The 27,397-nt window shown below is 41.8% G+C and overlaps 1 protein-coding gene and 1 non-coding gene across 3 annotated transcripts in view; one reads left to right on the forward strand and one right to left on the reverse strand.

Annotated features, from left to right (window-relative positions):
- Positions 1-226: 226 nt before the first annotated feature.
- The window catches only part of TUBGCP4 (tubulin gamma complex associated protein 4), a 35,782-nt gene continuing 8,611 nt past the window's right edge, over positions 227-27,397 (reverse strand). The window contains exons 3-19 of one of the 2 annotated variants that reach the window (XR_006293032.1): positions 26,632-26,754; positions 26,213-26,266; positions 25,112-25,168; positions 21,822-21,901; positions 19,080-19,281; positions 15,941-16,106; positions 15,596-15,720; positions 10,602-10,652; positions 10,082-10,187; positions 8,496-8,603; positions 7,926-8,064; positions 4,742-4,919; positions 4,065-4,199; positions 2,478-2,594; positions 1,719-1,858; positions 721-1,053; positions 227-324 (exon numbers count right to left, since the gene is read on the reverse strand). Coding sequence is in view for 1 of the 2 variants with exons in the window: in XM_043554090.1 (XP_043410025.1) it covers positions 1,041-1,053; positions 1,719-1,858; positions 2,478-2,594; positions 4,065-4,199; positions 4,742-4,919; positions 7,926-8,064; positions 8,496-8,603; positions 10,082-10,187; positions 10,602-10,652; positions 15,596-15,720; positions 15,941-16,106; positions 19,080-19,281; positions 21,822-21,901; positions 25,112-25,168; positions 26,213-26,266; positions 26,632-26,754 (1,794 nt within the window). In the remaining variant the exon portion in view is untranslated. Of the gene's footprint in view, positions 1,054-1,718; positions 1,859-2,477; positions 2,595-4,064; positions 4,200-4,741; positions 4,920-7,925; positions 8,065-8,495; positions 8,604-10,081; positions 10,188-10,601; positions 10,653-15,595; positions 15,721-15,940; positions 16,107-19,079; positions 19,282-21,821; positions 21,902-25,111; positions 25,169-26,212; positions 26,267-26,631; positions 26,755-27,397 lie in introns of both variants that reach the window. The other variant, XM_043554090.1, reaches the window with a different exon arrangement.
- On the forward strand, positions 11,684-11,788 carry LOC122469687. Its single transcript, XR_006293582.1, has one exon. It is a non-coding gene; the product is annotated as a U6 spliceosomal RNA (small nuclear RNA).

The raw sequence follows: 27,397 nt of genomic DNA on the forward strand, positions 1-27,397 counted from the left end.
TTGTAACTGTTATTCCTGTCACAGTTACTAGAAGCTATTCCTTCCCTACCTCTAGCATCAGCCCTGCTGCTGTCCTCTCATTCTCTAAAGCAGGGGTTAAAAACTTTTTCCTGCCAGTTAGGAAGTATTTTAGGCTTCTTGGGCTATTTGATGTGTCACAAGTACTCACCTGTGCATGATGGCACGAAAGCGATCACAGACAATAGGTAGACAAATGAGCGTGGCTGGGTTCCGATAAAACTTTATTTACACCAACAGGTGGCAGGCCATGGTTTGCTAACTTCTCCACAGGCAGCAGTGGAAGGGGTCATCCTCAGCACACAACTGTAGGAAATAGGAGTAGTATGTGGTAGAAGATGCAGAGATAAGAACCAGATTCAGTAGCTACAGACTGAGGCTGGATTGCTGCATTCTTGTTCAGTATGGAGGGAGTTGTTCAATGAGTATTTTGGTTCACACCAATATGAACATTAATAATTACCAGTAATGGTTGGGCCAGGTTAGGAGAACCTCAACTCCTATGGTTCTTCTAAGAGGGGATAATTAGACCTGTAATTTTCAGTACTTGAAATCTTAAGAATTTGACCTCAGTTTTCTTAAGGACCCTTTTTTCTTTGTTAGAATACTACTTTAATACATTGTCAATAGCTAGGATTGCCCTTTTACCAGTGTGAGATAAGTGGGAGTTCTTACTGCTGGGTCTCGCAGCTTGAACAGTACCTAGGGGCATAGCAGGTGCTCAATGCATGGATGTGCCCCACGGATGTTCTCCGTGGACTGGATCTGGCAAGGCCGGCAGAGGGAGAGCTGACACCACATTTCTTCCTTGTGGTGGGTGAGTGACGAACTCCCCTAAGGTAGGGCAGACCCTTCCACATGGGAAGCATTTGTGCCCACGGTGTTCAGTAGTATTGCTTCTAGCAGAAAAAGGTAAAGCCCTCAGTAGTCTGCAGGCATTTGTTGAAAGGCTGGAGTGTTTTGAATCTTCTGTCACAGATTTGGGAACATGATGGGCCTGTTAGTTTGTGAACCAGATGTTTTCACATCCCGAAACTGAAAGAAAAAAAGAGCCTCATCAAATAGGCTTTCCTGAGCTTTTCTTCAAAGAAATATCAATCAGGGCAACCTGTGATCTACATAATGTCATCTTAAAACTTAAGTTAGACTCTTCTAAAATCGCTTAGGAAAAATCTGCTTGAGGACATATGAGAAAGAGAAAAAGGAGAACAATAACATGTTTTTGAATAGGATAGGCCTCTGAGAAAAGCTAACCACCACAAAATCTATTCGACTGAAAAGAAAAGAATTAGAAGGGGCAGTTACCTTTCCCAGACTTGGAAGCTGGGGGCCGGTGAGGCAGGCAGGGGTCTGCGGCTGCACAGCTAGTTCATGTCAGAACTGGGAACCACAGCCACACTGCTTCCCAGCAGGGCATCAGCCCAGCCAAAACCTAAACACCCATCTCCGCATCAGGGGTTTTAGTATGTTACTATGATGATCGCTTTTACTGGAAAATAAGCTTCATTAAAATTATTAAAGATGATCAGATGTAGCCCTTTTTCTCTCTGAGCCTTAGTTTGTTTATAAAATGAGGCTATTTGGATGAGACCGTGGCTAGACCCTCCTAGCTCTGGAATTACCATTTGTTAAAAAGCCACACACACACACACACACACACACACACACAGTCCACCGAGTTCCCCAGGGCTTGCTCCTACCTGCCCAGAGTTCCACCAGCCTGGGTGTAGTATTTGTTATAATCTAGTCGTAAGAGTAGTTGAGCCAAATCTGAGTTGATCTGATGATTGCGAACGCTGGAGAGAATCTTAAATAGGAGTGACGACTGGCGGCTAAAGCCCTGCAGAGAGAAGGACCCACGCTGCCATTCCTCTCAGACTCACCAACTGTCCCTGTGGAGTGAGGCAGGGAGGGCGGTTCCCTGAAAGAGTCTTGCTCAAAAGTCTACAGCACCAGCTGGCCTTCCCACATCCTCACCTCTGTTAGCTCCTAAAACTCTTCTTTGTACAGAACCCATAGATCGCATGACTTTCTGTGAAAGTACACGTTCATTCTCAGGAGGAAGTTAGCATCTGCTTTCAAGTTAATATGTTCTGTGGTACAGTGGGGGTGGGGAGAGCTGCGTGGTTTTGTTCCCGTCGGATAATCACAATCTCAGTGAAACGGAGTTAGTTCAAGGAAGTGAGGTTGGGTAGAATGTGAAAACAAAGCCATGTGTGTTTGTGGGCTGAAGAAAAGATTCAGGGCTGAGCTATTTTTGAATGTTGAGATGGCAAATTAGCTGCTTTAAAGTGAACTGACAGCAACATTTTTATCTCTGTATCTTGTTATTTCTGTGTGTATGTAATTATTGGGAATATGCCTTATTGACTCAGAGGGAAAGATCGTGATTCCCCATTGGCAAAACAACCTCTATCCTTTGGACAGGGCTGCACACCGCCAAGTGGCAGCAGACTCACCTTCACCAGGATGCTCAGCTGGGCAGCCCCACGTTCATCCAGTGGGCCCAGGTTCTGACTGACCAGCGAGCAAAAGCTGTGACAGAGATCTAGGATTTCATTCAGGCAGTGAAACACCTACCCAGGAAAGAGCTGGTATTAGGAAAAAGAGGTAGATGCATCCATGAAATTAAAGATTTGGGAAAACAATCTAAGAGCTACCTTACTCCCATTCTTTGACCTCAGGAGAGACAATGTCACATGCAAGTCCTGCCAGCCCCTCAAAATGCAACATGTGTAAAACAAACTCTTCCCTTCCTGGCAAAGATGCTGTCATTCTCTTAGTCACTCCTGCACAAAACCTCCATTCTAGCCACAGTGAACTTGTCATCGTTTCTTGGACCCACCAAGTGTGCTCCTGCCCTGAGCTTTGCTTTCAGTGTTGTTCCCTGTGCCCGGGATACTCTCCTTAATACAGTTCAAGTTCTACCTTCTCAGCAGAGCACTCCCTTCCCCATGTACCCTTTAGTGACCCCCTGCTTCTCTCTCTATATTATGTGTACTGCTCTCTTGTTGAGGCCACCTGTGTTGTTACTGATCTGTGTATGTATGTATGTTCTGTTTCTCCAACTAGATTGTGAGCTCCTTAAGGGCAGAGCCATGACTTATACCTCTTTGTATCCCCAGTGCCTTGCATAAAGTAAGCACTCAATAAATATCTAATGGTGACCACCTGCTCTGAAATTCTGCTTTTCCCAAGGATGCACGCATGCCAGACTAGGACAGTCTACTGGTGACAGTGGTTCCTGGTGTTGTCAGTTCACAGAAAGAACCCTTGGGAGTGGCATCCATGTAACTCACTCTCCCTTAGTGCAGCAAAAATAGCTCCAAATAGCAAAACAAAAGACAAGTAGTGTTTGTGGTGTGGCACAACTGAGGGATAAAACTGGCTGGCATCACAGATGAAGTGTAATCTGTGTAACCTAAATAACCATAGAAACTCTGAGGGGTCCTTTCAATCTTTCCGCTTTTTATTCTGGAATTAGAATCTACTTGTGAGCTTTAAAAAATACTGATGTCTGGGTTTCACTCCAGAGACTCTAAGTGCTCTGGGTCCTAGATTTTTTAAAGCTTCCAGGTGATTCTCATGTGTGGCCAAGGTTGAGAATAACTACCCTGAAGGAGATGAACATACACACATACGTACTCAGAGAGAGAGACACTACTCCAGCTGTATGTGAAAACAACTCTCAGTTGGTCAATCCTGACCCTAAAGATTTCTGAGAACTGAGAAAGACTTCTGAGTACTCTATGCTTTTTGTTAGCCTTTCTGTGGTATCACAGAAACGTTTCTTAAATTCCTCTAAATCCTTCCTTTTGAGGGTTGAGCACGTATTCTTCTATAGCTGCTCACCACATCCCGGGATATAATTTCAGAGATTCAAAGACATTTAAGTTCCCTTTTAAAATTCCCTTTTAGTTTTGCTTTAATTTGTTAAAAATGGAGATCGAACAATTGCTTAATGATAGCTCCGCATCCTGGCAACTCAGGATCTAAGGGAACAGTCGGGCTAGAAGCAGTTTGAGGAAACCAACAGCCCTACTTACAGGTTTCAACAAGATAAAGGACTGAGCCAGCAAGTTGCTAAGGAAGTGGTCGTGAGCCAATCGGATGCTTTCAAAGTCTCGGGTGGAGTTGATTTGATGCAGCAGCTGTGAGAACTGAGACTCCAGCACATCTACCTGATGGACAGTTAAACACAAATACTGTCAGTACTTTGCATATGCTAAGCACTCAGGGACACTAAGATGCCGATGGTCTGAACTAGAAATTCTTTGCCCCCATTCCTCTTTCTCCTATTCAGACCACTTTAAGACTGACCAAAGACCCCCTGATGTTGCCTGGCCTTATAGAACTTTATCTGCCTAATACCTCATGGCCTCCAAAGTTCTGACAGATCCCTCCCGCCTCCTGCCACATCCCCTCCACCTGCTCCCTTTAGTTAAGTCCTTCCAGACGTTCTAGCAAACTATAAAAAGGGTCAACACAAGTTAAATCCTGCACTGCTGGTAAGAACCCTAAATTCCTCATCCTTCCTCCATTTATTCCCACTTTCCTCTAAAATGCCGCCAAGAACCCCTCCCAACCCAGAGACAGAACCTACGAATTCTCTCAATGCCAGCATTTCATCCCGTGCAGGATGGCAGTCCCACTTCAGGAACTGCCGTCAACCTCCCGGGCTTCTGTTCCCACCCCTTCCTTCTCTTCATCCCTCGGCACAGACCTGGAGATAGTACTGCAGATTGTCCACCAAGAATGCCATGTGGTTTCTCAGGCGCCACTTGACCGCGTCGGTCTGGTTGGACTTGAGGTGCTTGCGCTGCATCTGCAGGGCCCAGCAGTGCTGCAGCTCAGCCTGCACCCGGCGCACGCTCAGCAGGTACTTGAAGACGACATTGTACCTGGGGCAGACACGTCCCGCCAGCTGTTCCAGAGAGGGGCTTCACTCCCCACCTCACCGGCACCTGCTGGCCACCCCTCCCCCATGGGGCAGGAAGGAAATGAGAATGGCTGGGGGGTGGGGATGAACTAACTGTGCTTTAATTTCTACGATGGAACATTACAGAGCTGTCAGAGTAATGCGCTTCAGCTGTACAACTCAAGAACACCCCTAGCAATGTGATTTTGAATAAAAAAGCTAAATCTCAGATTACATAGAGCCTGATACCCTTTTTAAAATGTTTATTTTTGAGGGAGAGAGAGAGATCCCAAGCAGGCTTTGCAGTGTCAACACAGAGCCCAACATGGGGCTCAAATCTAGGAACTGCGGGATCATGACCTGAGCAGAAATCAAGAGTCGGATGCTTAACTGACTGAGCCATCCAGGCGCCCCTGATATACTTTTTTATTAATGCTTAAAACAACCAAGTAGAAAAAAAGCATACTTTGGGGGAATATATATATAGATGTTATAAAACTAAATATAAACAGGATAGAAAACGTGAATGTAGGAGAGGGGTCACCTTGGGCTCGGGGAGCCAAGGGAGTGGGACTGGGAAAGACCACAGAGGCAGAAGGACGTTACTATCAGTGTTCCAGCTTTGGTGCTGGGAAGTGGTTTTATGGTTATGTATAAAAAGGAAGGAGGGTCTTATATGGACCAGTAATAAAAATATGGTGGAAACAAGGATTATAGTTATCTGACTCTCTTGTCCCAAAGAAGAGAGAACACAATCGAAGGCTCCCTCACCGAGCTCTATCTCCTGCCTCACAGCAAGCTCAGGGGCTAGTTGCCTTGCACAAGAAGACACATGAGAAGGACAGCTAATTCCTAGCAGAACCAGATAAATTTACTTGTTCGTTGGAAGGCTTGCAGAAACCAATCTGATTTGGTTTTTAAAATCATCTATTCCTGGGGCACGTGGATGGCTTAGTTAAGCATCTGACTTCAGCTCAGGTCATGATTTCATGGTTCACGAGTTTGAGCCCCATGTCGGGCACTGTGCTGATAGCTCAGAACCTGGAACCTGATTCAGGTTCTGTGTCTCCCTCTCTCTCTGCCCCTCCCCAGCTCACGCTCTCTCAAAAATAAGTAAACACTTAAAATCATCTATTTCTAATGGAACATAGTAAAAATAGTATACCTTGTTTGGATTCTGATTTGAACAAACCCAAACATAAAAAGACATTTGTAAGAAAAAAAAAAAAAGACATTTGTGGATAACTGTGAAAATTTCCATGTGGACCAGATATCAGATGAAGACTTAACTGTTAATTTTACTGGGTGTGATAAGTGCATTGTCGTTACATTCAAAACATGCCTTTTCTGAATTGCAGAGTGATGGGAGTGAAATGACATGTCTGGGATTTGCTTTATAAAGCCTCTAATGGGAAAAAAAGATAAAACAAATAGCATAATGTTGATGGTTACTGAAGCTTGATAAGGTATACATGAGCGATTATAGTCCATACTTTTGTATACATTTGGAAATTTTCATAATTAAAAGTTTTTAAAAATACATTGGAGATTGATTTCTTCAATGGTGTTCACAGCCTGATATGTGAGGAGGTAAATGGACTATTTGCCTGTGGGACACTGGGAGCTGTGGAGGCTCTTTGGACAAGGTCCATGCAGCTTACTTAGGTGTGCTGTGGGCTCTGAACCTGCCACAGAAATCTCCCTCAACCAGCCTTGTCTTTTCTAGTTCATGCCTGTTCTCCATACTGCAAGCTTCTTTACCCCAAAAAGTAGACAGGGTTGTGAACAGGAGCAGAGAGATGAAGTGAGGCCCTTTTCTTCATTTATTTCCTTTTCTCCATTCATCTAGCCCGAGGACAATGGCCTCCATCCTCCAACCAGGGCAGGGGCCAGTGCCCTATCCCGTAATAGGATTTGAGAAATTCCTAAAATGCTGTGGGGGCGAATTTCACAGGCCACCACCAGCCAAGCATGCTCTTCCCACCTCCCTTCCCCTAGAGCTCTCATTCCCTGGCTTGGAGACATGAGGTCCTGACAGAGTAGAGCAATAGCACGTGGTAAGCTCTCAGGATAAAGAACAGAGCTGATCCAAAAGTCTCTCATCACCTTGGTCCAGCTCCTTCATTCTACCCCTCAGCTAAGCTGTCCCCACTGCCTCTCCAGCGGGGTTACGGACGTGGCTCAAGTCTGCAGCAAACACTTGGACTTGGAAACTCTTCCCAAGAAGATCAACGAAGTATTACAAAAGTTAGGGAGGCAACTTGCTAGTCTGATGGAATTAACGAGGCCCAGATTCTCCATGTGGTACCCAAGATTGCATCTTCCCGGGTCACAAACTGGCAGCCTGTAAACTGCTTATCTTGGAACTTACAAGACAGCAGCAGGGGTGCCTGGATGGCTCAGTAGGTTAAGCGTCCAACTCTTGATTTCCGCTCAGGTCATGATCTCAGGATTCCTGAGTTTGAGCCTGAAATTGGGCTCTACATGGACAGTGAGGAGCCTGCTTGGGATTCTCTCTTCCCTCTCTCTGTCCCTCTCCCTCTGTCCTTTCCCCTTCCCCACATTGTGTGTGCCATCTCTCAAAATAAATAAACTTTAAATAAAGAATAAAAATTTTTTAAAAAAGCAGAGGTGACCTGTTTCAATTGGTAGAGTATGTAACTCTTGATCTCAGGGTTTTAAGTTCAAGCCCCAAGTTGGGTAGAGAGATTACTTAAAAAATAAAATCTTAAAAACAAACACCACCACCACTACTACCATACTGATGGTTTGAAGGGTTTGACCCTCTCGTTCATCCCTGTCCCTACTACTCCCTACTGTCTTCTGTCCAGTCTATGAAGGCGTCTCAGTTTGCAACCCCCGATTTACAAATTGTTTACAACCACCAGCTGGATGGTTATCTTGCTCCCACCAATTCTATTCCTGATCATTTCCACCCTTGGAAGTAAGGGAGGTAATATCTACCTGTGAGAAATTCATAAGTACTCACTTTTCCAGAACAGCAGGGGTGAAGAGAATGTGCAGTGGCCATTGCACTTTGTAGGAGAGACCTAGGGCTGCCCAGCCAGATGCAGGGGCTTCCCGGGGAGAAGTTTCCCGAGAAGGCCCTTCTCTCACCTGAGCAGCATCTGTTAAGAAGAAAAAAGACAGCTTTGCTAACCTAGAACCAGAGCTTCCGCAAGGTGAGTCACATTCATGAAGTGAGCGCTCACTTGAGCCTGCAATGTCAGAAGCATAAAGTGGACAAAAAGGGACTTGCAGAAGGCAAGGAAATTCTGTGGGAGATTCTCTAGGAGGACTTTTAGATTCTTTTAAAGTCTGGTGGCTGGAAATAAATAGAGCTTTCCAGCAGCGGGACGAAAATGAAAAGAAAATCATGGCCTGGGCGTCCCACTTAGCCTCACTGGACTTCCTTTTTCTCCCATATGAAACAGGGCACCAGACAAGGTAACTTCTAAGGTCAGAAATGATATGGTTTCTGTGGAGGTGGATGGAAGCAGAGATGAGAGAACAGACAATGACCAGTAAGAGCAGAAAGATCTAAGAAAGAGCAGCAAACCTTTATGGTCCTTTCCATGATACTCAATCGTCAAGTGCAACAGAGGGAGAAGGTTGTCATCATCCAGCAATACTTTATGTGCAGACTGCTGGAAGGCCACATTCACATCTGAAAGAGAGCACATGGGCTGATGAGAATGCTAGGCTATGTGACAGACCCAGATGCCACCGGCTTTCCACGTCTCCTCTAGCCTGCCTGACACAGCAGGATGCAGTGGAAACGGGTTGCTTTAGCGTCACTAAGCATGCATTCCTCCTCCTGCTGCTGCTAGCAGCACCCAATTTTCCTTGGAGAATCACCCCTCCCAGCATTATCCACGTAGTTCAGTGGGGCTGACAATACCTGATTCTAGGGTAAACAGGTGATGCAGGCATGATCAAATGGAATGTAATTCTCTACCTTGTTATACTATTTTGTTTAGGGATGTGAACATGACTCAAGCCAGGCCAATGCAGAGGTTCTATTCAGATTGAAAGAGGTTTTTTTGTTTTTGTTTTTGTTTTTGTTTTGAGATAAACGAGGCCTTAGCAGAATGTGAGCTTGGCTGGAGGCCATCTTGCTACCATATGGAGCAAGCCTGTCTGAGAAAAAAGGCAGAAGTGAAAGACAGAATGACACCAAGTCCTGAAGGCATCGTGTAAGCCACTGGATTGGACTTTGCCTAAAGCCATCATACTCTGACCTTCTCATTTATGAAAGTCAATAAATTTTCCTTCCCCTTTACATGATTTTGAATTGGGTTTTCTGATATCTGTGATGAAAAAAGTCTGATATGAGTAGAATGGACATCTCTTGTTTTACAGTTAGAAAAATGGTAACCCTGTCGGTTTCCTATTTTCTTTTTTGGATTCTGATCCTTACCCGACTCTCCTCATGTAGTTTGAATGGGAACAGTGAGCATTCCCATTAGTCCAGGGTGAACACTTCACTGAAGGAGGTGTATCTTAATGTCTGCCATCTTTGATGCAGGGGTATATACATGATCTGGACTAGGCTAATCAAAACCCTTTCCTGGAATCTTACAATTTGCTCCAGAAAGACTGGATTTGGTTCCTCCAGTAGACACTGAGGTAGTTCCTGGGAACTGTTGCCATGTTTCCAAAGGGGACTGGAAGGCCATCAAACGGCATGAAAGAGGCACAGACAAGATATAGTAAAGAGAATTCTAGCAGTATTCAAGTCCCTAGTTTTAGTCCCTCAATTGTTCTGAGGCCCAGCTATACTCCTATCCCACTGGGTTTACAAATATAATAGCAAATACATTTCTCTTTTCTACCTGGGTTAGTTCAGTTTAAGTTTCCATCATTCACAACCTAAAGATTTCTAATACATGTGGCATTAAGTCCTGATATGCCCCATAAGGAAGGTAGGACTATAATCTGATAAAATACCTGATTTGTACCCACTCTTCCAGGAAGGGTCAAGAGGCTACTTCCAATGACCTCCATGTACAGCCCACCTGAAAGGCCTTCCGCCTTTGGAAACATGGCTCCGCAACTCGCCAGGCTGCTCTTATGTGGAACAAACTAAACAGTTTAGCAGCAATTTCAGTACAGTGGTCATTCTCAGGCCCACAGGGCAATCACCATGTTCAGTTACTGCAGTGGGTGGTGTTTTTAACATGTGTTGAGCTGTGTCAATGAAGGCCTGAAACAGTTCTCCGCGTCCCAGAAGGTAAAAGTCTTTGATGATCTGTGGAAAGAATTTCAATTTACAATCCAGTAATGCAGCATGGCCAGGAGCTCCTCACTAGCCTAATTACACAGAAAATTTCCAATCTCATCAGTTAAGCCCAACCTAAAAAGGATACAGGCTGTTGACATGTCAAAGGGGCATACTTAGCAATTCCTCAAGGCAGGACAATGGGTGTGTCTTCTGTATCATTTATTCAATGACAACACAATATTATGCCAGAAGAAAATAAACACCCAAACCTTTATACTCTAGACATTTGTAAAATTAGGTAGAGTTTGTGTTCTTGGATGAGAACATGTGAGGCCACTCAGGAAGTCTAGGTACAGGCCACCAGTGCTCGTCAGACAGCCTAAGAATGAGTCACTGCCCACCAGCATCATTTCAAGAGTTAAAAGACAGCTAAACTATTACCTTCAGCTGACCCAGTAAATCTGACTCTTCTACCATCAGCTTCCAGAGATGCTGTGAAAAAAATATATAAAACAGGGATAAAATTCCATTCCAATGAAAGCTTCTAAAAAGAATGATTTTGTACAAGGGCACCTAGGTGTCTCAGTTGGTTAAGTGCCCAACTCTTGAATTCGGCTCAGGTCATGAACTCCAGGTTTGTGCGTTCAAGCCCTGACTTGGGATTCTCTCTCTCCCTCTCTGTCCTTCCCCGACTCGGTCACACACATTGTCTCTCAAAACAAATAAACATTGAAAAAAAAAAGAAATGAAACTAGTGATACATGCAACATGGATTAATCTCAAAATAATCACGAGAAAAGCAGCCTGACCCACCTCTTCCCCCAAAAGAGTACCTATTGTTTGACTCCACTTTTATAAATTCTAGAAAATGCAAACTAGTCTATAATGATAGAAAGTAGTTCAGTGGCTGCTTGGGAGAAAGGAGGGTAAAAAGTGTTGAAAATAAAGGATGGAAGAAGATATGAGGTAACTAATGAAAGCTGGGTAATGATCTTAACTAATAAAATAGAATTTAAGTAAAAAAAAATATATTTAAGGGGAGCCTGGGTGGCTTAGTTGGTTAAGCTCCTAATTCTTGATTTCAGCTCAGGTCTTGGCACCTCAGGGCCATGAGTTGGTCTCCCACACTAGGCGTGGCACCTACTTAAAAAAAAAAAAACAACATACATATATATATACTTTATATAAATATATATCATAAGTGATAAAGAGTAATCTATACATAAAAGGAAAAACAATAAATAAATATATATTCATCAGAAATAGGCACACACCTAACATATAGCCTGGAAATGAGGCATTAGAACATGCAGAGAACTCTAGACTCACAGACTATACACTTGCTGAGCACATGCAGAACTAAAACCTAAAAACAAAAAACGGGCCCTACGTCAATCCATAAAGGAAGCCTCATTCAACTCCGAAGGACCAATCTACAGACTATGTTTTCCAACTGTACTGCAATAAAAATCAAAGCTTAATAAATTCCTGGGGTTAAAAAGAAAATCAGAAATTACTGAAGAGTGCTCGCTTCAGCAGCACATACACTAAAATTGGAATGATAGAGAAGAATAGCATGGCCCCTGTGCAAGGATGACACACAAATTCATGAAGCATTCCATATTCTTCTCAAAATAAATAAAACAATTATTTAGGGGAGCCTGTGTGGCTCAGTCGGTTAAGCGTCCGACTTCAGCTCAGGTCATGATCTTGCAGTTCGTGGGTTCAAACCCCACGTCGGGCTCTGTGCTGACAGCTCAGATCCTGGAGCCTGCTTCAAGTTCTATTTCTCCCTCTCTGCCCTTCCCTCGTTCATGCTTTGTCTGTCTCTCTTTCTCTCTCAAAAATAAATAAACATTAAAAAAATTAAAAAAAATTATTTAGAAAAGGATGTTAATGTATATACTCCATGCAAAAAAGTTGTGAGACACAGTCAAAGCAATATGGAAAGCTTTATATAGATTACCTAGGATATAAGGGTTACAAATAGAAAAGTCAAGTTTTCAACCCTGGAAATTGGTAGTAACAGAAAACAAAAACAAAAACAAGAAACCAAGAAAAAAAAAATAAAGGCAGATATCAATGAAACAGAGGGGAAAAGAAGGTAATAAAAACACAAGCTGGTTCTTCGAAAAGATTAGCAAGACTCAACAGTAAAAGATTAAAAGAAAATACAAAATAAAACATATAGTTAAACACAGATTTTCTAAAAAATTAAATCTAGATGAAATGGGTCTTCCTAGAAAAGTAGAAAATACCAAGATTAGTATGACAAATAATGATCTTGAACAGATTAACATAGATTTAAATACACTGAATTGGTAAAGATTTCCCCTTGAACAACTAGCTTAGATAATCTTTCAGGTAAGTTCAATCCAACTTTCGGTAATAACTCCTGTCTTCTATTAATTGTTCTAGAAAATAGAAAAGAGTGATAGACGCCTCGCTCATTTCATGAGGTTTCTAGTCTTTATTCCACAACCACATGAGAACAAAACAGGAATAGTCTAATTTCACTAGTAAACATAGATGCAAAAATTCCAAGTACTGTACTGGCTAACCAAATCCAACAGTGTATTAAAAAAATAAAATGTTCAAGTACAGTTTATCTCAGGAAGATTCAACATCTGAAAACCTAATCCACAATTTACCATATGAGTAGCCTAAAGGAGAAAAAGAACTCCAAGCAAGAAACCACCATAATTGACATAGAAAATGCAGTTGATAAAATTCATCATCTATTTATGATAAAAACTCATAGCAAACTAGGAAGAAGTTTTTTTTTTTTTTTTTAACATGATAAACTTATGTGCCAAAGGCCCTCAGCAAACATTGGAGTAACAAAGAAATTGTAGGTACATGACGTTTAAGAGCCAACATATCAAAAATGCTCATCATCGCCTCTTACTAGCATTGCCTCCACACAGTTTGTATCAACTACCACTCCAGCTGTTTAATGTAGTATTAGAAATCCAAGACTGTAAGAAAAAAAAACAAAAGCAAAAGCCTAAAATTGGAAGTAAATCTTACTTGCAAACGATACAATCATTACTCAGAAAAATGAACAAACTATGAGAACTAAAAAAAGACTTTAAGAGGTCAGGCAGAAGATCCATGCACAAAAATCAATACTGCCACTTCTCTACATAAAAACTGTAGCTAACTAAAAAATTAAAATAACAAACCATTACAAGGGTAGGAATTAATTTTAAAAATCTTTTCACTGAAGTACTAAAACTACATACAGAAAAGCACACAAATCAGAAGTTTACAGCTCAGAGAATTTTCACAAACTGAACACATCTCTATAAGCAGCACCCTGAGAACCCTATTCCTACCCTTCCCATTGATCAAGGTCAGACACGATCCTGACATCTAACAACAGATTAGTTCTGCACTTGAACATTTACATTAAATTTTGTATTAACTGTTTTTGAACTTTATATAAATAAATTCATATAGTGTGTATACTTTCTAAAAAAATCAAGAAGGAAAGAAGAAAAAAAAGGGACGAGTATGATAAGTATTTGTGAGACATTCCCCCCTTTTTCCTTCTAAAAAGGAAACTATTTTCATTACTATAAATTGTTATTATTAAGGTAATACCTTACAAAAAAGCCTATTAGCTACAATTCTAAAAGACTTCAAAGAGTCTGAACTTCAGTTCTTTGTCTATCATTTTTTACAAACTGGAAATGTAATGTCTAGCAGTATCTGCATTTCAGACTTTCACAAGAAAAAACCATTTTTGAAATCTTGTATTATTAAGGTTTTACTTTCCTTCATGAATTAATTCCAGAGTTATCACAAGAATAATAAGAGAACAGAAATAGATTTAATAAAATAAAGTGTCCCTTAGACTAGAGCTGCTCTAGTTACAGATTGAGGAGGGGCAATACCTTGAAATTATAAAGGGACAGAAGCATGTAGATCTTTAGTTGCCCACAAAGAATCAAATGAAGTGATATCTTAAGATCTAATATTCTGTCTACATCATAGCTCTGTCTCCCATGCCCTGAATTTTTGAGATAGTGACTGGGAAAGGAAATCATATTCATGATTGATTACTATGTTTCCAATGTGAGGATATCTGATGCTAAACTTCTTAGCAGTTCTAGATACCGTAGCGCACCGGGTACACTTCACAATCACCTGCAGTGGTTTGCTGGTTGGCTGTCTAGTTGGATGGTATCCATACTATTACCTACTCCCTCCCTCTCGATGTAGATCTCTAAGTCAGCAGCTCTGGAGGTGAGGATTTGATACAGATCCATGTTTTAAGATTTTCCAAAGCAGTTCTATGCACAGCCAAACTTGAAAACCACTAATATAGCAAACAAAACAGTTGTCTGACTAAAGATCTCATTTCACATTATCACACACCTGGGAGCCAAATTTTATTTTAAGCCACAGAACAGATGCCCATTTGAAAAATCATTGGTCACAATTTAAGATGGTGGATGAAGCACAATTTACTTAAGAACCATGAAGTAGGGGATGCCTGGGTGGCTCAGTCAGTTAAGTGGCCGACTTTAGCTCAGGTCATGATCTTGCAATCCGTGAGTTCAAGCTCTGCATTGAGCTCTGTGCTGGCAGCTCAGAGCCTAGAGCCTGCTTCAGATTTTGTGTCTCCCTCTCTCTGTCCCTTCCCGACTCATGCTCTCTCTCGCTCTCAAAGATAAACATTAAAAAAAAAAAAAAAAGAACACTAAATAGGAGTCACAAGACCTGTTTCTGATGTCACCTTTGTTACTTACTGTGCAACACTGGACAAGTTAGCTTTCTAGTTCATTTGCTTATAAAAATGGAAAAATAATACTTGTTCTGCATTCCTCATAAGATCATTATATCCATAAATGAAAGAGTTAGCAGTAAAGCCATCTAAAATGTAAGTGAGATGCTAAATTTACCCAGAATCATTTGATTCTTTGCAGTTCCTGCCAACTATATTGACAGATTCCAAATGCTGTCTGAAATTGAAAGTGAGCCCTCTCTTTATTCAATTTAAGCAGTTAACTAGCGAACTCCTGTTGGGTGTGAAAAGACTAAAGAAGCTCTGCCTCTATCATTAAAAACTTCTTGGGGTGCCCAGGTGGCTCAGTTGGTTAAGTGTCCAACTTTGGCTCAGGTCATGATCTCACGGTTTGTGAGTTCAAGCCCCGCGTCGGGCTCTGTGCTGACAGCTCAGAGCCTGGAGCCTGCTTCGGATTCTGTGTCTCCCTCTCTCTCTGCCCCTCCCCCATTCATGCTCTGTGTCTCTCTCTCAAAAATAAACAAACATTAAAAAAAAAAAAAAAAAAACTTCTTGCCCTTCAACTCTCTCAAACAATTCCCTCCAAGCTGAGTTCTAATCACATCAAGAAGCAACGAAAGTACTCAGTTTGTGGGGAACTAGTCTGTTTTCTCGCTAAGCAAATATACTGTGAAATACAAACCTCAGCCACAGTACTACGAATACGATCCACCACCTGCTCGAAGTCCACCAGGCTGAAGAGTGGCTGCTGCTTGAGCCGATGAAGTTCTGCAGCAAAGGTGTCCTCCTGGTTCTTCAAAATGGATCCTGCAAAACAGGAAGGCACCTTTAAAGGAAGGCAGAGAGCGGCAGGACAGGCAAGGATTTACAATCCGGTCAGACGCTTCTCAAGTAAGCCTATAATGGTTGTGCTGCAAACTCGGTACCTAAACTTTACCAGCCACTCACTCTGACCGAGCATTCTTTGGGGCCACGCAATATGAAAAAGGGCCTGTGAAGATGGTATATTAGCCAATGAGAGTCTTACCTTTCCTAGTCAGGTTTACATTTTGGTTTTCAAACATCTGGACAGACTCTCCAACAAACAGGATTTTTTCAGCAACCCTCACTGGAATGTAGGATGGCAAAATCTCCACTCGTAGGGAAAACTGTTTTAGAGATGGTGCCAGCATGTTCTCTTCCTCTATCAGGCGCTACTCCAGGAAATAATCCGTAGCAGACATGATGTATGAAGAAGAGGAAAGCAAGAAAACATCACTAATTCTCCCAACCCATGACTTATATTTTCTAGAAGGACTTTAAAATGAAGTCTGAATGCCTAAATCTGAATGCCTAAATTACTACTAGAGAGATGAATACATTTCCATTTTCAGATAGTGAGAGAACATGGTGGAAATCACTGTGGTTGTTTTTAACGTTAGGATTTTAGTCCTCACTCTGCCTTTACTACGTAAAACCCTGTGTGGTATGTCAGGAATTCTGCTTCCTTACCTGTAGGGACTTTATCGTCTTGTACATATGCTTGCTCTGCCCACCTCTTTTTTTTTTTTTTTTTTTTTAATGTTTATTTTTGACAGAGAGAGGGGGGCCAGGGACAGAGAGAGAGAGAGAGAGAGAGAGGAAGACACAGAATCTGAAGCAGGCTCCAGCCTCTGAGCTGTCAGCACAGAGCCCAACATGGGAGTCGAACACATGAACCGTGAAATCATGACCTGAGCCAAAGTCGGATGCTTAACAGACTGAGCCACTCAGGCACCCCTCAGCTCTTTACTAGTATGTAACCCAAGTCATTTAGCCAAGTGGTTCTCCAACTGTAGCTCGTGGTCCAGCAGCATCAGCTGGAAACTTGTTATTTGGAAACTCTGTTAGAAATGCAAATTTTCAAGCCCTTCCCCAGATCTAGGACAGCCTGGCATATGAGGCCTAGACATCCATCAGTGTTTTAATAAGCTCTCCAGCTAACTCTGACACACACAGACTTGCTTTGGATTTGATCCTTATCCTCCAGCTCCCAGCAGGAACTCTGGGCTCCACAATCCTGACTTTGAACTCTGTTGTTTACCCTTTCTGGTTTGTGCTCCAGTGCTGGCAGTCCTCAGGGGACTGCCCAGACTCTCTTTTCCTCTTGTTCTCCTCACTCTTCTTAGACAATCACATCTTCTTCTGTCACTGAATTGATCATTATAACAGGTATTTCTAGTCTTTTTACATCATAGGACTCTGCATTATAAACGCTATGGAACATAGCATTATACAAACATACATTTCACAGAACCTCCTGAAGCCACCCAGGGGCCCCAGGTTAAAAACGTCTATATGCTGATGACTCTGTAATCTTTATCTTCAAGCTAGACTGTTCTCATGAGCTCCAGGCTCAGCCCACTGAACATTTCCTGCAATACCTCAAACTCAACATGTCCAATACTGGAACCATCTTCTTTCCCCCGGTATTTGCCATATACATTCCTTATCATCTCTGCCTGCCTAGCCACTGAAGGCAGAAACTTAGGTATCATTCTTGACTCTTCCTTCTGGACTCCTACCCAAACACTAAAGCCTACCCATTCCACCTGCTAAGTCTCTCTCAAGACTCTCTATTCTTTTCCATATTTACTGTTACTACCCTCAGTTTAGGCCACTATTATCTTTCACTTGAGTGTCCCCAACATTCTCCTAACTGACCTCCCTGCTGCTAGTCTTAATTTTTTTTAATGTTTATTTATTTACACAGAAAGAGAGAGAGAGTGAGAGAGAAAGAGCATGAGCAGGGGAGGGGCAGAGAGAGAGGGAGGGAGAGAATCCCAAGCAGGCTCTGCACGATCAGCGCAGACCCTGATGCAGGGCTTGATTTCATAAACCATGAGATCATGACCTGAGCTGAGATCAAGAGTTGGATGCTCAAAGGACTGAGCCACCCAGGCGACCCTTGATTTTTTAAAAAACAATTTCCCCACACAGTGTCCAGAGTCATCTATCATAAAGTCTCATTGTGTTGACCTCTTGCTGAAAATTCTTCACTGACTCCAAGCTCTTTTGAGGTTCAAGTCTAAATACCTTCCCATTGATGACAAGGGCTTTCATGATCTTACCTCAACAGTTTCATCGATTACTACTTCCCCCTCCCCTCCATTGTCCCTTGTACTTTGTATTTCAGCCTTTACTTGACCATTTCAATTGTATTACTACTGGTTCCTCAAATAAGCCAGGTCTTTCATGGTCTCTGTACTTTGTACACATCCTTCCCTCTGCCTAGAACGTTTCTTAACCTCTCCTTCCAAACTCTTTGCAATTTAGACATACATTCCACTGAAAAGCCTTCTCTAGCTACTCTAAGTTCTGAGAATACCCATACTTGCTCTTTCCAGAGCACTTTGTACACTTTAATGTCACTGTTTATTTTTCTAGGTCTTCCACTAAACAATAAGCTCCTTGAGTATAGGGTCTGTTACCTTTTATTCATCTACTCAGTTAAACACCCAGTAACTCTCCTAGAACAGTGCCTGGCCTACAACAGGCATTCAATAAAATGCTGTAGCAGGATAAACGAATGAATAAATAGATCGATGGATGAATAAAGACAATATAGGACTTTTGGTACTCTAATGGAAACTCTAAGCTGCACTTAAACGCTGTAGGATAACCACATGACTACCTGAAAAGACTCATTAACCTCATAAATGCATATACTAGGACAAGGGGAAACAAAGGAATCTCACAAATATATTTTCTATTTTGTAGTCTCCCATTAAGTTAGGTATTAAGAATGCAGTTAAGGGGCGCCTGGGTGGCGCAGTCGGTTAAGCATCCGACTTCAGCCAGGTCACGATCTCGCGGTCCGTGAGTTCAAGCCCCGCATCGGGCTCTGGGCTGATGGCTCAGAGCCTGGAGCCTGTTTCCGATTCTGTGTCTCCCTCTCTCTCTGCCCCTCCCCCTGTCTCTCTCTGTCTCTCTCTGTCTCAAAAATAAATAAAACGTTAAAAAAAAAAAATTTTTAAAGAATGCAGTTAAGGTAAAGCCAAGTTCAAGTGTTTGTGTCTAAAGAATTTCTGAAAGGTGCTTCGATTCTGATGAGCTGGGGAGAAGGGTAGAAATCACCAAAAGGTCATCTAGCTGACAACTTCTCTGACTTGGGCAGGAGTACGCCAGACTTCTTGCCACGTTCTCACCAAGTCCTGGAGTTCTCTCAACTGTTTTCCTGTCAGTCCCCCAATGCCCAGATCCTCCTCGTCCTCTTCTGGCTGGGCACTGACATTCCCAGAAGAAGGACCCTGTTTGATAAAGAACTCTTCGTGCTGGTCCAGGAGGAGTCCATGGAGCATCCAGGCTGAGAGCTGCTTATACATGACCCCATGACACACGGCCAGGATCCTGAGTGGAGAGAAAAGCAGGAGCCTTAGAAGTCCACTTCGCAGACACTGAAGCCTACAGCTGCATGGAGACCATGCTCTAAACTGTGACAGGACAAACAGAGGTCTGATGACTCAGAAGGGAAATGACCAATTAGGCTAAAAATAATTGTGCTATTTTAATTTAAATGTTTGTGGATGAACTCAGCGATTAAATTTCCACACTTGTAGCCTACATGCTGAAGTCTGAATGTTCAGTAAGTGTTCTGCTGGGTTTTTAGAAGAGGCACATTTTCTTTCCTCCTTTTGTGTGGAGGAGTTCCAAAACTAAGGATTCTTGTTAAAATTAAATGTGCTTATAAGAATCTGGCTAACACAGTATTAAATTTGTTTTATTTTTGTTGGAGTCACATATGGAGAGTAGATGCACTATGCGAGAGGCAGGTATATCTCCTAGGTATATCTCCTACAATCCTATAATCCTTCAAGACGCAGAAAGGTTGTTGGAGAATGGGACATTCTCATGGTCTTAAAGGATCACTCCCCAGATAACATCTTAGTTACAAAGAGGAAAATGTGCCTGTGTTTTTTTTTTTTAATGTTTACTTATTTTTGAGAGAAAGAGTGAGTGAAAGTGTGTGAATGGGGGAGGGACAGAGAAGTAAAGAGGGAGACTGAGAATCCAAAGCAGGCTCTGCACCATCAGCAGAGGGCCCGATGCAGGGCTTGAACTCATGAGCTGTGAGATCATGACCTGAGCTGAAGTTGGACGCTTAACTGAATGAGCCACCCAGGCACCCTGAAAATGTGCCTGTAAAATGGACTGGTTAGGACTCTTAAAATGTCAATGTCATCAAAAGATTAAAAAGGCAAGGAAGGGCACTGCTCCAAATTAAAGGGGACTAAAAAGAGGTGGCTGCAAAAAGCCACAGGAAAAGGCAGACTCCATCCGGGAGTGCAAAAAAGAACAAGGGTAAAAGACTTTTGGGTGACAACTGGAGAAATTCAGATTTATTTTTGGATAATATATTGTTGAATTAACATTAACTTTTTTTGGCTATAATATGGTATTGAGGTTATATAAACCAATTGAAGTTATATAAGCCTTTTTTCTAAAGAGATACAAGCTGAAGTATTTACAAGTTAAGCATTGTATCTGTGATTACTCTCAAATGATTTAGCACACATGGTGTGCATGTGTGTATGTTTATATATATTTACATATATATATTTCACAGTCCATACAGAGGGGAAAAAGAAAAAGAAATCAAATGTGGCCAAATGTTAACAACTGGTGAAACTGAAGGATATACAGTGTTTACTATACTGTTCTTTCAAATGTCTGTAGATCTGAAAAATTTCAAAATAACTTGGGGAGAAATGAGAAGAGCTTGAGTCTGCTATTTATAATAAGCTAACTGAATGGAATCTATCATTAAAAAATCAAATCAGGTGGAGGGGGGTGCCTGGGTGGCTCAGTCAGTTAAGCTTCCTACTTTGGCTCAGGTCAGGATTTCACGGTTTGTGAGTTCGAGCCCCGCATCAGGCTCTGTGCTGACAGCTCAGAGCCTGAAGCCTGCCTTGGATTCTGTGTCTCCTTCTCTCTCTGCCACTCCCCCGCTCATGCTTGTCTCTGTCTCTCAAAAATAAATAAACATTAAAAAAAAATAGTTAAAAAATCAAAATTTACATTTAGTACATTCGAGTATTTGGTCTATAAAATTTGGTCCTGCAAATATATAACAAACATGCACTTAATCACAGGATCTATGTAAGATTTTATATTCCATGCATAAAACTATGTATATGTATAGAGAAACCGTAGAGAATATACAGTGAAAGTTATATTGGGTATCTCAAAGATTAGAAAATCTATTTCTTCTCTTTACAGGTCTGTATTTTCTACAATCAAAATACAATTCTTTTATTAGGAAAAAAAAAAGGCCCAATAATAGAGAATTAAGTCCCTGAAGCATGTTCTGGGAAGTTTCCTTTTGCAGATTTTGACAGTGTTTGTATTTATAGTATTTTTAATTTTAATTTTACCTTTATAGACCATCAAGTGAATATACCTTTATTTAGCTTTCTTCTGCTGCTGGTAGTTTCCTAATGTCCTGATAAAACAGACAACATTCCAGTGAATGTTTCTGCATATGGTTATTTTCTTCTTTTGAATAGGTGTTAGGATAAAATTCCTAAGAATGGCATAATGGGATTATAAACATTTTTAAGGATCTTGATATAAAATGCCAGCTACTCAAAACACACACGGTTTAGGTATAGCTACATTATCTGACACATGTAATGGAAATTCTCCAAGGATAATGATATCCCCAAATTAAAGAGCACTGCTTCAAGGTCATCTAGGTGACTAGATCCTAGCTTTGATCCTCAACACTTCCTAACATTCTTTTTGCAGTTTCTGAGCCATCATACATGGGTCTTTTCTATCCTGGTCTTAACTTTTCCCAGAGGGAAACCTAAGATGACCTGAAAATGAAACAAGTGCAAAGTCAAGTCACTTGATCACCCACCCCTGCCCCCAATTAAGCCATGACTTACTTTTCTAGTGCACTTCGAACAGGGGGCAAACCTCCGCAGCTGTGTTTGTATACCGTTTCCAGGATTTGACAACCATGAATCTGTGCAAAATACAACCTTGTCAAACTGGATTCCATTTTAACAGCTCGCATAGGACAAACTCATATTCAGTATTCAATCCAGAGAGCACAATCCAGCAGATAATGAGGCTAAAGAGCTACAGAGAATTCTAATTTTGACTCTAATTCCAACGTGTGCAGGGGCGATTTTCCCAACACCACAAAGCAATTCTTTAACACCGGCTGGGTGTCCTACAATTCAACTAAATTCTGACACTACCAGAACATCATCAAATTCCACAGGTGAAGGGGTCAGTCCCACAAGACCTCCCCTCCACTTCTAACACCAATCTCAAGCCCAGGGCTGACTGGCTGATAAATCAGAGGTTCCCACAACCCTTTCCTTGGATTCCATTAGCTTGCTAGAGCGGCCCACAGAACTCAGAAAATGTTTACTCACTAGATTACCTGTTTATTAAAAAGCATACTAAAAATATGAATCAACAGCCAGACGAAGAGATGCATAGTGTGAGGTTCCAAACAAAGGAGCTTCTGTCCCCGTAGAGCGTGGGCCCAGCATTGTAGCCAGAAGTGTTCTGGTTCAGCAACCTACAAGTTCTCTGAAACCAGCCTTTTCAGATTTTTATGGAGGCTTCACTTCATGGGCACAATTGATTAAATCACTGACTGCTAGCGACTGAACTCAACCTCCAGCCCCTTTCCTCTCCGCAGAGGTCAGGGGTATGAAGGTCCCAATCCTCCAATCAAATGCTTGTTTCCCCTGGCAACCAGCCAATCCTTAGGTGCTTTCCAAAAGTCACTTAATTACCATAGACTCAGGTGTGGCTAATTATGAATACCAAGACACCTTTATCATTCTTACCACTTAGGAAATGCCAAAGGTTTTAGAAGCTATGTGCCAGAAAGGGGATGAAGATGAAATATATATATATATATATATATATATATATATATATATATATATATATATATATTTATTTATTTATTTATTTATTTTTTGAGAAAGAGCACTAGCAGGAAAGGGGCAGAGGGACAGTCTCACGACTGTGAGACCATGACTTGAGTGGAAATCAAGAGTCTGACACTTAACCACTGAGCCACCCAGGGGCCACCCTATATTTATTATAGATCACAGTATCACAACAGTTATTCTATAAAATATGGACCTCCACTCTACTTACTCTTCCCCACCCCATCCATATGCCCCCAGCAGCAGCAGCAGCAGCACCTGGGAGTTTGTAAGAAATGGAAATTCTTGGGACCAACTCCAGGCTTACTGAATCAGAATCCCTGTGGTAGGGCCCAGCCACGTGGTTTTAACCATCTATTCCAGGTGATTCTAATGTAAAATGAAGTTTGAAAAGTACTGCACTAGAGAAACCAGAATCATTCAGAGTTAAAATTCCAAGCTAAGAAGAAAGCTCTTTATTTCAGATTAAGGCCTAACTCACGCTCTAAGGTATACAGTTTTCAAAAAACTCTGCTGCTTCTTTCTATGTCCTTCTCTCTCTTTTTTTTTTTTTAAATTTTTTTTTTCAACGTTTATTTATTTTTGGGACAGAGAGAGACAGAGCATGAACGGGGAAGGGGCAGAGAGAGAGGGAAACACAGAATCGGAAACAGGCTCCAGGCTCCGAGCCATCAGCCCAGAGCCTGACGAGGGGCTCGAACTCACGGACCTTGAGATCGTGACCTGGCTGAAGTCGGACGCTTAACCGACTGCGCCACCCAGGCGCCCCTGTCTCTCTTTTTAAAACTCCTTTATTGAGGTATAATTTATATACCATAAAATACACCCAGAATTAAGTGTACCGTTCAACAACTTTTAGTAAATTTTACAGTGTGTACAACCATCGCCGTAATCTAGTTTTATAACATTTCCATCACTCTAAAAGAATCCCTTTGTGTCTGTTTGCTATCATCCCAGTTCTCACCCCGGCCCATGTTCTTGACCACCTCATGTTTGAACTCTGTAGAGGCAGAACACACTGGCTTCTCTACCACCACCCTGGCAAGAAGGAAGGTTTGCCCATCTCCAACCCCCCTACTCAGTTTATACTCTCCTTCCTGTGGTCAGTGGAATCTGAAAGTCAACTGAGATGTGCAGCTAAGCATGCAACCCTTACACTACCTCCATGTACCTAGAAGGTCCTCTCCAACCCAGGGGGCGGGGTGGGGGGACAGTTTAGTGGAGTGGTTAAGAGCATAGTCTTTCGAGTCAGAGCCGGGTTTAGATCCCAGCTCTACTATTTCCTACCATCCATGTGACCCTAAGCACATTCCCTAACCTACCTGACCCCTTAGAAAACTGAATGTGATGAAGTACGTGAAACACTTAGCATAGTGCCTGGTGTACAGTAAGTGCACAATAAAAGCTGAATATTAATTGATGAGGGTAATCAGCTTCGAAGGGCCAAACAGCACCTCCCTCACTGGCTTTGCTGGCTCCTCATGAACACAGCACAGTGAAAACTCCTACACTTATCAAGCAAAAAAAATGAAGAGGAAACCTGGTAAATTAAGTAGTTAGCTAGTTACATTTATCAAGGTGAAGACTCCTAATAAGCTAAGGCACAATTACAACATTTTAAAAACAAAACAGGGTTAAACATATTTAATCCATTTGTCTTTTCTCATCCAATTATGGACTTGCAGATTCTTCTTCTAATGTGAAATCTCAAAGCATTTATCCCTCAATTATTAACTCCACTCAGAAAAGACATTCTTCTGGTATTGGGGACCCTGACTTTTCAGTGCATGTAATAAAAACTTGTGGTAATAGGTGTATTTAATAAAAGAAACATCTGGGTTTTACCCAATGATCTAATTCTTAGAAAAGAATTAGCACCCTAACCTAAATGTATTATTCTTTCTGAAGATTAACTTTCTGCTTCTTAAGATCCATATCCAACAATCCCAAATCCTTAACGCAAAATGCTCTCACTTTCAAATATCACCCCTAGCATTTTTCTCTTACCAGACAGAATCCTCTTACCAGGGTACATCTATTAACATCACCCCCACCCTCTGGATCAGGAGGTGCTTAAGGGCAGAGCGACAGCTTATTTTTTGCATTTAGCAAGGTACCCAAGCAGACATTATTAAAAAAAAACAATAAATAAATAAAAACTACTAAAGATTATGGTCCTCAAAAAAGAATGTAAGGTGAAATTAATTATGACTATATCCCTGGCACTTCCCACAGCAAAGATAAAAAAGGAAAGTTCTTACCTTTTGACTTTTAATTTGTTCTACCACAACCATGACAGAGGGGAAAAGGAGCTGGAACTGCAAAGTGGAGAATAATTAGGAGAATAATTAATGAGAACTGGCTCAGGAAATGCTTTTGTTTCTAAATAGTCCCACATCACATAAAGATGGCAAGAGCACAGAACAGCCAAGATTCAGTATCTGAGGGCAAGCTGATATGGGGGTTGGCTACAAAGGGAGAATGGCAGATAGAAGCAGTTTCTATTTCTGAGGCTAACATAATTGTTAGTATTGAAGTCAACATAGAGTGTTAATATCAGATATTAGATTTTAACTAAATTTGGAGCTTTCCAAACAGCTCTGATCTAGGAAAGCATACAAGATATAAAATGCATAGCTCTGAATCCAGAAGGAATGTCTTAATGTCTTAAGTTAGATTTTTTTTTTTAAGTTTTTATTTATCTATTTTTGAGAGAGAGACAGAGAGCAGGGGAGGGGCAGAGAGAGAGAGAGAGAGAGAGAGAGAGAGAGAGGGAGAAAGAATCCCAAACAGGCTCTGCATTGTCAGCACAGAGCCCGATACAGGGCTCAAACTCACAAACCGTGAGATCATGACCTGAGCCAAAACCAAGAGCCGGATGTTTAACTGACTGAGCTACCCAGGAGCCCCAAGTTAGATTATTTTTTTAATTCCTCATTTTTTGTTTAAGATTTTTTTTATGGTTAAGTAATCCCTCTGCCCAATATGGGGCTCACACTCACAACCCCAAGATCAAGAGTCACATGTTCCACTGAATGAGCCAGCCATGAACCCTGTAAGTTAGAGTATTCTAACAATATCAACAGATTTCAAGGCATTTTGTTATTTGTTTTTTTTGTTTTTTTGTTTTTTTAACATTTATTTATTTTTGAGACAGAGAGAGACAGAGCATGAACAGGGGAGGGGCAGAGAGAGAGGGAGACACAGAATCTGAAACAGGCTCCAGGCTTTGAGCTGTCAGCACAGAGCCCGACGTGGGGCTCGAGCTCACAGACAGTGAGATCATGACCTGAGCTGGAGTCGGACGCTTAACCGACCAAGCCACCCAGGCGCCCCGGCATTTTGTTATTTGGAAAGCATACCTGATCCAAGGAGTAATTGACATGTGATATGGACAAATGAGGGTCAGCCAGGAACTGCAACAAAAAACACTGTGATTAAGGCTCCAATTGAGACATCTCGAATCTATTTGATCTCTGAAAACTAGATGGGAATCTGAGAATAGGCTCAGTGTTAATTTTAGGCTATGGAGAATTGATAGTTTATGGATTATTAATTCTGATTTTTCAGGTGAGGAAAAAACAGGGGCTCTGATACCTTTGCCATGATCTGCACACCACTTTGATCACGGCTTGGGCAATCACAGAGTACACTCTACCCCCTAGCCACGAAGAAAACAGCTCTCTCTTAGCTATCTGACCACATCCAAGGGTATTTCAAATTCAGGAATGTGCCCTAATCTGCTGTCCCAGAGACATTGTTCCCATATCTCCTCTCTCACCTCTTGTTCCAAATCAAGCAGTGCTTGGCGATAAGGCTGCAAAACTGAATCCAGTCCTGTGCAGAAGGCCCTTAGGTAGATTCCATGTAACCCACCTTGGCCCTGCTGAGATGGATGGTGATCCTGAAATCAAACAAAGAGAATTAAACCTCACAGCTCAGACTCTAAAACCTGAGGAAGACATTATCCCTTAATAGTATTATTGTTTTTGCTTAAATAATTCCACATCAAAGCAGTGCTTCGGTGAGAGGAAAGCCTGACTAGAGAGGCCGATTTTGAGTTCTGACCTTTTAAGATGTGATAACATTTTAATTTCCCAAGCATCCTACATGTTACAAACAACCAGGTAGAACCTCATATTGGGGCACCTGGGTAGCTCAGTTGGTTAAATGTCCAACTTCGGCTCAGGTCATGATATCACAGTTTGTGGGTTTGAGCCCTGCATCAGGCTCTGTGCTGACAGCTCAGAGCCTGGAACCTGCTTTGGATTCCGTGACTCCCTCTTTCTCTGCCCCTCTCCAACTCATGTTATGTCTCTGTCTCTCAAAAAATAAATGTTAAAAAAAAAAAAAAGAACCTCATATTGTCAGTGAAGGTTTTCTACAACTAACCTTATCACTTCCAGCTGAAATCCCTTTGGTGGCTTCCCATTGCCCCAGAATAACATCTCCACTCCCCTACGTGGCATACAATGATTTCTACATTCGGGCCCTTAACTCTGTCTCTAAAATTATCTTTTACTGCTTCCAACTTCACATTCTCATTT

Source organism: Prionailurus bengalensis, chromosome B3, assembly GCF_016509475.1.
Source record: "Prionailurus bengalensis isolate Pbe53 chromosome B3, Fcat_Pben_1.1_paternal_pri, whole genome shotgun sequence".
Lineage (NCBI taxonomy): Eukaryota > Metazoa > Chordata > Mammalia > Carnivora > Felidae > Prionailurus > Prionailurus bengalensis.